The 10,994-nt window shown below is 36.5% G+C and overlaps 1 protein-coding gene across 2 annotated transcripts; it reads left to right on the top strand.

Moving 5' to 3' along the window:
* The first annotated feature begins 4,985 nt into the window (after positions 1-4,985).
* On the top strand, positions 4,986-9,313 carry LOC116256481 (MADS-box protein AeAP3-2-like). Of its 2 annotated transcripts, none has more exons than XM_031632851.2 (7): positions 4,986-5,192; positions 7,653-7,722; positions 7,844-8,002; positions 8,095-8,136; positions 8,245-8,289; positions 8,792-9,053; positions 9,176-9,313. In XM_031632851.2, the coding sequence occupies exons 1-7, from the start codon at positions 5,026-5,028 to the stop codon at positions 9,217-9,219; spliced, it is 789 nt and encodes a 262-aa protein (XP_031488711.1). In that variant the 5' UTR covers positions 4,986-5,025; the 3' UTR covers positions 9,220-9,313. The 2 variants fall into 2 exon arrangements, with proteins under 2 accessions (XP_031488711.1, XP_049934379.1); XM_050078422.1 differs by having other exon boundaries at positions 7,841-8,002.
* The last annotated feature ends 1,681 nt before the right edge of the window (positions 9,314-10,994 follow it).

Below are 10,994 nucleotides of genomic sequence, written 5' to 3'. Positions count from 1 at the left end.
CATCATAAGAAGAATATACAGTGCTAAAATTTATATCATTTTTCTTCTCATGATATATATATATATATATATATATATATTGTCACGTGCATATGGACATATTTTGAAAGTACCAGTGTATAATATAATAATAACTTTGGGCAAGGGACCATCTACTCCTATTGCCATTTGCTTTGTGAATGTGGAATCTTTTTTCTTAAATACACTACACTACTTCATGAACTTGACAATGCACATGTGATTTTTCACCTCGAAAGCCTATGAAACGTAGGTAAGATCAATCGACCCAAACTTGATTGGATCCAATACATGAGAACGATTTCAAATGTTAGTTAGACTTGAAGTTGGAAGTCACTGGAACCAAAACTGAACCCAGTATGCAGTAAGGATCCAAACCAATTATATGTTAGATTGGGATCTGACCCCGTCATATCTTGATTTGGTTTCAAACAAACCTCCATTACGAAATATTGATAATCTTCTTTTATGATTTGAAGAACTATCCACGTTCAATCAAATCCCAAAAAGTTTAATCAGTATGAGGTGGGATTGTAACCTTCCAAATTATGCGATTTGAGTTGGTCGACGAAAATGAACTAATAAAAGTATATGGGTCACAAGATTGTATTATATTTAAATAACGAATATCTGATCATGAAAGCATGTTCTTTACACAAATTTAAAATAAAAAAATTAGGCACATATTTTGTGCAACAGTGTTGAATTATTAAATAAAAGTTTTTTTTTCAATAAAAAAACAGATCCCACGTGGATCTTTTTGTCCTAATGTGACTCATGACCATAGTCAATGCGTCAAACAAAAACACAATAAATAACTATTTTTTTCACGTCGAAAAATTTGTTGTGGCCGATGAGCTTCGTATCTCCTGTTCAATCGCACTATTTCTCTTGGGTGAGCCCAATAAGCGTGGGTGGGCCTTATAATACATATTTTTAAATGTATTTTTCTTAATTTAATTGGACAGAGCTCAATCTCGAGTTTTAAGTATGGGGTCGGGCCAGATCTAAGTTTCGGGTATCGGGTTGGCTTGAGCCCGACTTTTTATCGGGTGAGGTAGGGTTGGGCCAACCCGATGTCCAGGCTTAACTGTTGTTGCTAAATGCTTTGCTTAGCTCCCAAGAAGGGGTTGGCTGCATTCCCATTCACACTCAGCTTATCCCCAATTTCACCCCCTCTTCTTGCCTCATAGCCTTACATACCAAATCTAGAGAGAGAAAGCAACCAAGTTTCTTGTTTTGTCCGGATCTCCCACTGTTGGTGTCTTATGATTTTTTCTTACAAATGCAATGGATCTTTTTTAATTTGAGATGTACCATTTGTCACTTCAGATCTTGACAGTTCACAAACTCAACAAGTGTCTCTCTCCCCAAGTGATGAGTAGCGCAACTAGTTTGGTTAGGCGCCCTGTTGTAGCCATGTTCTCAATTCGACTATTGAAAGGTGTTATCCTGACAATATTGAGGTTAGTATTGATATGAAATTATGGGTGCCGTTATGAAGCCAAGTGAACCGGTTCTTGTCTTCATCTTTTTTTTTTTTTTTCTATTTTTTTACTCTCTCTCTCTCTCTATATATATATATATATATATATATATATATATATATATATATATATATATATATATATATATATATATATATATTGTTAAACTATTTTTTTTATTGACATGTCGATACATAATGTTGAAGTATGCAACTTTTTTAAAGTTTTCCTGTCATGAGCACACATATCACTATATGTACAGTTGCAATTATATTATAATATTTCCAAAGTTCTGATATGGCATTGGTTAGGTAACCCTGATGACCAAATAAGACTCTTCTCTTTTGATGGCATGCTGCTGTGGCTTCTTTTTTCCAAGAAAAACTTTTGGGTACTCTTTAACTTGGAACTTTTTTAACTTTGAAAATATTTATGTCAATGTATCCGATCTGAATTCGATCCGTTGACATCCCTAGTCCTAACTCCGATGGTTGGGTTGAAAACTGTGTCCAATGGGAACAGCCAAATCCATGAGTCCTCTCCATTGAGGTGTTGATATATTGTCGCTCAATATTTTTTATTGGCAATAGACAAATTTTACAATCTGACCGCGCTTATGTTCTCCTATTAATTATTGGGAAGTATCTGTTCTAAGACATTGAAATTCAATGTTTTGATCAACTCCCTTTATAAAACGGAAGATACTTGAACAATTCATGACAAATAACTAGTTATATAATTTCTTTGAACTGTCAGCTCGCATAAAGCCAATACGACAGCAACGGAACTTAAATTTCCAAATTTAGTAAAGCAGCAGCCTATTATTTGAGGAAAAAAAGCTACTTAAAAACCAAGTTTTTTTTATTTATTCGTGAGTTGGTGGAGTGTTGAAAGCATATTGAATCTCATTTTATCTACGGACAAATCTAAAACTGAATTCAAACATAAGGTCTAGCCAGGTCAAACGCTTATCCAAACTTAGTCAGATAGCAGACTCGGATTCAATTATGAATGAAGCAGCACACTCAATTGGATTAGCAAATGAACCCGTTGAATTTCAATTTCTTTACTAAATTTAACTGAATAAGCTATAAATCTGAGTCCATAATCATATATATAAAATCATACCACATTCATACTCCTAGGCTCCTAGCAACCCTTTTTGGGTACATTCAAAAGCCAGAGGGATGTCAGCATATCATATTCGAATAAGATATAACCTTAACCACATTTGTTTTTGTTATTTCACCCCCTTTGATGAGGCAAATAATAAAAAAAATGGCAGAAATCGAGGCCATTTAAACATATAAAGTTTTTTCGAATGTTGTTTATACTGATGTGGGAAATGCTTGTTTCAATATGCACTATTTTGGGTTCTCATTCATGATAAGTGCGTGGGATGTGTACCATCAACCAAGTTTGATTAATCAAACAATTGCATATTTGGCTTCAAATTTGAATGAAGAAAAGCCAGGCCATATGTCAATCCAATTCTTAAAACTCCAACAAAGTCCAAAGCCTTTGATGGTAGAGCCGATGCTTCCAAATCCCATCCCACATTTAATCTTGAAGTTATAATCTGACCTCAAATGATGAATTAGATATGGATAATCAAAAATTTAACTGGGCATATTACATTAGTTGTGATATCCATGTTCTGGTCAGGTACTTAGGTAAAATCAAATTTGAATCCAAGTCCAATTGCATGTTAGATACTTATAATACACCTTCGACGAACGACCTGTTAACCTTATCGAACTTGAATGGTCTTCATTTGATGGTCTAACCAAGCAGACAGAAAAGGATACGTCCTGATTGGCCATACTTCTTACAATGGCGGCCTTAGTTTTCAATATCCAAAAGAAACCTAAGTTTCGAAAGAAATTTATATAACGGTAATATGTACTTAAACTTCAAATTAGAAAAATGATATTTCCAGATTGGCATTCAATAAGTTAATTTGGTCATATGAATTTTACTGGTATAAAAATCAGATCCAAGGCGGGTTCAAAATGCCTCTGAAAGAGGCAGGCCATATGTTAGGACTGAACATGTCCAACTCAAAAGACTAAGTTTTCCAAATATTCATTTCCTTCGTGGGCACTAAATCATCTCTGGCGGATGAAATGGGGAACCGTCGACACATGCTACGCTTTTCATATAGCTGTTCTCATAATCAGTCGATATGAAACTCAGATTAGGACTCATGTGAATGTAGTAACAAGTATTAAGAATACATACAATTTCGTTTGGGCATTTATCAGATTTTTTGTCAGATGGAGCCGGAATATCAGGTGTATATATATATATATATATATATATATATATATATATATATATTATATTCTTTATTAAATATGTATAACTAGCAAGGACGAGACCAAAACAATTGCTAAGATGCTGTTACTATTTTATCCAATGTTCAAGGTGCGGATAAAACTGAACAAAAGTTGATTATGTCTTGTTTTTAAAAATTCAGGAGAAGCCCGAGCTAACGCTCTTTTGCTTATCAACCCATACATTTACACGGCCACTATCTCGGTAGCACTTGTTTTCTCAATTTTGGGGGAACAATTCTCAAGTATATATAAGACTGGTAAAATGACACTTTATTATTATTATTAATATTGTTATTACTGCTATTATTATTATTACTATTATTATTGTTAAGATATGCTATTTAAAATCTATACATGAATGCCCTGCATGTAGCTTAAATTTCTGGTTGCATCACTGCTGTGGGTAATCCAACTGAGTTTTATAAACTTCTTCAACTTCAACTGTGGGTAATCGAACTTAAATTTCTTACGTCACCCTCCAGCATTCCCCATATCGATACGAACTCCTCTGCTACACGTCGCCAGTGCCATGCACCAAACAAGGCAACCTCCTCCTTTTCTCCTTCCCCAAATGGGATGGTACAGCGTTACTCCCACTGGTAACCTCATCAACTCACCCACCACTCCCATTCAGTGACTCCCCACATCCTCATTCTCATTTAAACAATCCAATTCCTGCTCTTCTTTTCAAGAACAGGCTTCAGTAGCCTTCTTTTTGACAAATCAGAGAGAGAGAGAGAGAGAGAGAGAGAGAGAGAGAGAGAGAGAGAGAGAGAGAGAGCACATTGCTGGGGTCTAATTGAATTCTTTTTTAGAGTGGTAGGTTTGAACCAGAGATATGGACGATCTGTCTGTTGCTGGAAGGGTCATTGGAGTCCAGTGGTTTCTTGCAGGGCTCTCTATTCTCCCCCTCCCAAAAATGGCACCAGAGGGCAGTTACCCATCCACACCACCTTTTCCTTTTTCCCTTCTTGGGGCACTACCACATGGCAGACCTCCTTCAAGACTGAGAGCACCTCCCCTCCCCTCATCTCTCTCTCTCTCTCTCTCTCTCTTCTGTTCATCACCGCGTTTCTTCCCCTTATCAGAATTTCTATTTCTGATAAGTGTGGAGATCATATTCAGGCGCCTGAGAGTGTGGAGATCACATTTAAGTGAGCATAGGACGTGGAAGTGTTGAGATGAGGAGGATTGAGAACACCACCGACCGGCAAGTTACGTTCTCCGATAGGCGGGACGGGTTGCTGGAGAAGGCGCATGAGCTCGCCGTCCTCTGCGATGCCCAGATCGGACTCATCATCTTTTCCAGCAGTGGGCAGATGTTCGAGTACTGCAGTCCCCACTCCAGGTTCCTTCATATATCTCTGTTGCAGCAATGTTGTTTTACAATTATTTTCTCTTGCCTAGGATCTTGGTCTAGAAAATTTGATGAAGTGAAGCCTTTCTTCAGATTCTATATATTTTGGTAAGATGTGACAAGTTTTCTTTTTTAAGTGCGTGATTTTCTGCTTACTTTCATGAAATATTTAGCCAGTGCAGTTCTACATTTACTTGACCAGGACGCGATTCCAGGTTTCATAATTATGAGATCCTGAAATCTTTGACCGGATTGACAATAAGGACTTTGCTTTAAGATATTTAGGCTCATTCCTTTTCCTTCAGATGGTTTTATAGATGCTAGGGTAAATCTTGACATGAAAATGGTATTGCTTTCTTTTTATTTAACTTGAACATGTTGTCTCAGCTTCTGAGTCCTTGTTTTTCTCCAATGGATTATTTCGACTAAAAAATCGAAGGCGCCTATCAAAAGTTTGTTCTGATATGCTTGTTATGAAGCAGTTGGACACATGCGATACGATGATCATTAACCATAATTATTTGACGCACGGCTGTTAATCAAAAGGATTATATAAACGAATCACGATTGTCGAACCAAATTAACTAAGTCTTGGGGTTAATGAGAAGCAGCACAAGACATTAAAAGAGAAATTGTTCTTCATATGAATTTTTCTGAATCTTTATAATATGTGGTTATTGTAAGGAATTCAGCTTTCACAAATGACACAAGAAGAAAAATGGGAAGAAATTAAGAAACACAGTGAGGAAAAACGAAAAATCAAAGAAGCTGATGCGTTTCATTTCTAGACATACACTTATTTTTTGGTTCAGATTAATAAAACTTAATTATATGTTCTATTTACTTTCTCTATAATCCGGTCGTTATGATGTGAAGGAACTGCTATGTAAGACGCTGGATTGCATTACATGGAACAGTCTCTATCTCCTGTTCTTTGGTTTTATAACGTAAAACAAATGTAGACATGCAAAAATTCGGAAGAGTGGTACTGCTGGATATGATGATTAACTTCACTTTATGCCATCAAGGATATAAATCGCCTCTCAGTCACCTGGTAGTCAAATAAATATTATGCTTAACGATATTACAAAATTTCTTTTCATGTATCATCTGGACTCCAGATTCTCAAACAATCAAACTGGCCTTTACGAGATACTCGTCACAGATTGATGAAACGTCATTTGAAGAAGAACTATTGTTTAACCATAATAAGATTCACTGTTTAACCATAATAAGATTCTGCCTTTTATGCTATACACATGCGCGCATGCATATCTGTTTCCAAGCGTATTAATTCCTGAAGCACGTATCATTCACCTGCCAATGTAAGGAACTGAGCCGGTAGTTCATCGACTAAGAGAGAAAAGTATCCCGGTGGTGTTCTCGATACTTGTTTCTACATTCACTCAGTTCAGATCACGTCCATTAATCTTCAGATGAAAAGACTGTTGACGAATGCATCTTTTGTCTTCACAGTGCATAGGCAATATCCTCACAGACAGACCATTTTCTGTAGCACGTTGGTGAGCATGATTTGGGAAAAAGGGAACAGTTGTTGGCAGTCAGAAATTTGGCTGATTCAAACCAAATTGGCAATTTTCTTCACTTTAAGCAACAGATTTGCAAGATGAAATCAGTATCATCAAGTAGAGGATATGGCGGTACTGGGTTTGCCATGTGGGTCTGCAGGTCATCTGAACAGGCAGACTGTTCTAAGTCTGTAGTAGGACCACCCTGCACAACGAGAAATGGTGCAGAGTCCCAATGAGAGCTCATCATTTCCGGGCTTGTTTAGACATTATTTCACGAGCGTATAATCACAAGCATTGGGATATGTTTCTATTGTGTCACCAACTTATGGGATTTGATTTCGTGATATTTGCAATTTATTTTTACATGTTTGTGTTTAAAGATTTCTTCTCGACTTTTTATTTTTCTTGAGTAATTTTGAGGTTTAAATTTCCCAAGATTCATCTTCAGAAAGAACGGCGAAGTTAAGGAACGAAAGTAGATGACTCTATTCGTGAAATGTGCAGCAGGAGGAGGAGTTGGTTATTTGTATGGTACAATAACGATATGCATACGAACTTTTGCTGCTATGTGTAGCTTAGATGAGCCGAGATGCTAAGATTTCAATCCAACTGCTACTAGTGACCCTGCAGGACATATAAACGAGAATTTCAGATCTAGGAACTTTAACGATTATGAAGGGAGAGCTACCCAATTAAATACCACATTTTGTTGGTCGATTGCACTAATAATTTGCCAGATCTTTAGACGTTTATACGTTATCTCTTCTAAAATATAATTTTCGCAATCAAATGTCATATACTCTGTTTCTGTGTTTACAAGTTGTTAGTCATGTTATAGAATATTTATTTCATCATTGTGAGCACATAGTAGCTATTACCATGTATCAAATGATGAAATAAAAAGTGGTCACTCTTGCAGCATGTGCCAGATTATTGATAGATTCAAGAAAGCATCAGGCACTCGAATTCAGGAATACGATGATAAACAGGTTGGTCAGCAGCGACAGATCTTCACATTTTTTTTCCCTTTTACGTAAATTAGTACGATATCGTACAGAAGATTGATTCTCGCAATTGAGTTTGATAAGATTACCTGACCATTGCCAGCAGATATACTGTGAGATGACGAAAATGAAGAATGAGAATGACAAGCTGCGAGAAACCATGCGACACTTAACTGCGGAGGATCTCACCACTCTCACCATGACCGATTTGAAACACCTTGATAAGCAACTTGAAGCTTCTTTAGATCGAGTCCGCTCAAGGGAGGTACAATGACAACGACAACTCCTCATGCTCTTCTCTATCACTTTCTTTCTCGCTCTCCCTCTGGGTTCACTAACACATGGAAGCTTACGCAGATCCAGTTGCTCAAAGAAGAGCTTGACGACTTGCGTAGAAAGGTACCACTTGTACTTAAATGCATGGTTTCTTCATTTAGTTCAAGCCATAAAGTTGTAAACAAAAATCAAGATCACGTTGAGAGCTCAACTGTCTTCTCCTTTGAATAGGAGCAGTGCCTTTTGGAAGTACACAACAATGAATTCTCGAGAGCGGTAATCTCTACTTTCAAGTTTCAACTTCGTTCTTTTTCCTGTTTTCCATTTCTGCAGATCTATAACTGTTCTTTTTGTGTTGGATAGGCTTTGGCTCCGTCCTTAGGTTCATATTTATGCGAGTTTTGTTTGAAATTTCAGCCTGAAAATCTGGAACTTATAAAAGTTAAAATCTAGCTTGGTGTATCTGCTTCTGAGTCAAATAAGTGTGCTTTCTTATTCATTGTACAACGGCATGGAAAGGTGCTACTAGAAGAAATTTAAGTAGAAGCTAATATTATCCCATAAAGATTCTGTTGATCTGAATCTTATAAGAAATTACGCCTTACAGTACCTACCAAAATTAAACTGGTGATTCATTCTTGTTTTTTTTTTCGTGCTGATTCCATCTTCTTTTTCGGCATGTAACGAGTTCTCTTCCATGTTCTAGAAAGGGAAAGAAACAGAGAAAATGGAAGAAGATATTACATTTTCACTTTTACCTATCTTGTTTCTCTCGCAGCTTTTTGAACGCCAAAAGGCAAAGAAGCCCCTGGTGATAGATGACCCAGCGCCGGTCGATGACTTTGTCACTGAAGATGAGCAACCCAGAGACCTACTTCAGGTGATAGATGCCCCACCGCTGGTCGACGACTTTGGCACCTTCGATCAAGATGAGCAATCCAGAGACCTGCTTCAGCTTTCTCCTCCTTTCTCCAACTGGCTTCAACCCACTCAGCCAAACCTGCAAGAACCAAACTTCCATCACCATGCTTGCAGCTCTGGTAATCTGAAAAACCTGAAAACATAAAGGAACGCCTTCACACCGTCCATTCTATATCGTACTTCTGTCATCTGCATCTTATATATTTCACTACTTTGATCACTACTATCTGATTATCTGCAGGCTGTCCTGCTGATGATGAAATGTCTGGAATGCGTATTAACTAGTGAAGAAAGAACTTTAAAGTCGGGGCAGAGAAATGAAGACATCTATTTAGTTATGTTTTAGTTTCTTTTTTCATGCTAATTAGAAGAGCAGACTGTGAGCAGACTACTCTATTTGGGTTCATATATGGAGACCCTGAACATGTTTATGTGACAGAAGACTAAGTGATTATGCTTCAATATTTGATTAGTACATTTAGCGTAATTAAGCGCATAAAATCGTAAACATAGTAGAACCATGCATTATTTCATAAGAGAACATATCATAGACAATTTAAAATATCTTAAGCATTATATATAAAAATGCGGATAAGCGACTCGAAAACAAACAAATCCAGTGATCAACCAATTAACACTGACGCAGATGTACCCCTTTATATATATATTTATATATACACACGCAAACACACACACATACACACAGATATATATATATAATATATATATATATATACATATATATATATATATATATATATAGAGAGAGAGAGAGAGAGAGAGAGAGAGAGAGTATGAGTTTGAGATTCTGTATTTCTAATTCTGGGTTCATTTGTTAAGCTGTCCTCCAAACTTGACGAGAAGTCTACTTATCAAACTTGAATCTTTTGAAAGTCTATGATATCCTCTTGAGTGGTCTCTAAATATATTGTGTGAATGTTTATGTATCCATGCCATTAATCTATCTATGCATCTGGGCATGCGGTTTGGGCAATATAGAAGGCATGCATCAAACAATATTGAATGGTTCATGGTTCTTATGGCAGTTCTTGGAAGAGATGACTTACAATAATTGGAAGGATCTAAATATTCATGGGTTTGGGAGTGGACCCACTTTAAGTTCCATCTACTGAGGCCAAAACCTTCCATCACCTAATATGAAAATTGCAAAGAACTTAGCTCGTCACTCAAAGTTAGAGAATCAGGAGTTTCGTTTCCTGTCTATGAGATGATCTTTGACTTTAAGGGTTTAAACTTTAAAGTGGAGCTACCCATGTCCACCATCATATATAATTCATATATTATTTTGAGTGAGTAGGAGGTTCATAAACAACTGCACATAAAAGGCTCAACCCATTCTCCCTTCTTATAGGGTCTTTGGCTGCATTGAAGCCTAGATAGGCAGCGGACCACCTTCAACTCGATGTAGAACAACATATTTTATTGTCTAGGATAGTAGCACCCATAAAAATCAAAGTAAATAAGAATACACCACATATTTTATTGTCTAGGATAGTAGCACCAATAAAAATCAAAGTAAGAATACACCACATATACCATCTACAAACCAGCCATCCTGCAGCCTTTGAGGCTAAAGAATGTAATATTTGAGATAAATTTTCAGTACTTTTTTTTTTAACTGGTAAATTAATTTGAGGATTGCTCTTGAGGCTCATTTTGACTGATTCTAAGAGAGTGGCATTATAAAAATTGGGAAAACAAGTTCACATCAAAATGCCAGCTCATATTACATCAAAAAGAAAAAAAGTCATGAAGATCGATCCATATGACATTGTCATGAATGAGCAGCACGTTGGAAAGTTGACTAGAAGTAAGACTTTTGTTCACGATCTCTTTCAAGGACAGTTTCAATTCCATGTAAAATTCACTCCACGCATGTGCATGTGCTGGATCCTTTATTTGTGCTATGAGTTCTACTCCACCTACACTTTCAGTGTAAAATAATTAAAGATATGTCTTTCCATTTTAGCAACATAACATAGAAATAAGTAGACGATCAAATAAAAACTATTAGGCAATTATATGTAAATAAGTAGTAT

The sequence above is a fragment of the Nymphaea colorata genome, chromosome 6 (genome assembly GCF_008831285.2).
Source record: "Nymphaea colorata isolate Beijing-Zhang1983 chromosome 6, ASM883128v2, whole genome shotgun sequence".
Lineage (NCBI taxonomy): Eukaryota > Viridiplantae > Streptophyta > Magnoliopsida > Nymphaeales > Nymphaeaceae > Nymphaea > Nymphaea colorata.
Note: the sequence above shows the minus strand (reverse complement) of the source record. Positions and strands in the feature narration are given on the sequence as shown.

Bases quoted from the DNA above. Each gene is read 5' to 3' on its own strand.
- LOC116256481 (XM_050078422.1), top strand. From the start codon at position 5,026: ATGAGGAGGATTGAGAACACCACCGACCGGCAAGTTACGTTCTCCGAT. The intron at 7,723-7,840 runs GTTGGTCAGCAG...GACCATTGCCAG, and splicing joins AGGAATACGATGATAAACAG to CAGATATACTGTGAGATGAC. The intron at 8,137-8,244 runs GTACCACTTGTA...TCCTTTGAATAG, and splicing joins TTGACGACTTGCGTAGAAAG to GAGCAGTGCCTTTTGGAAGT.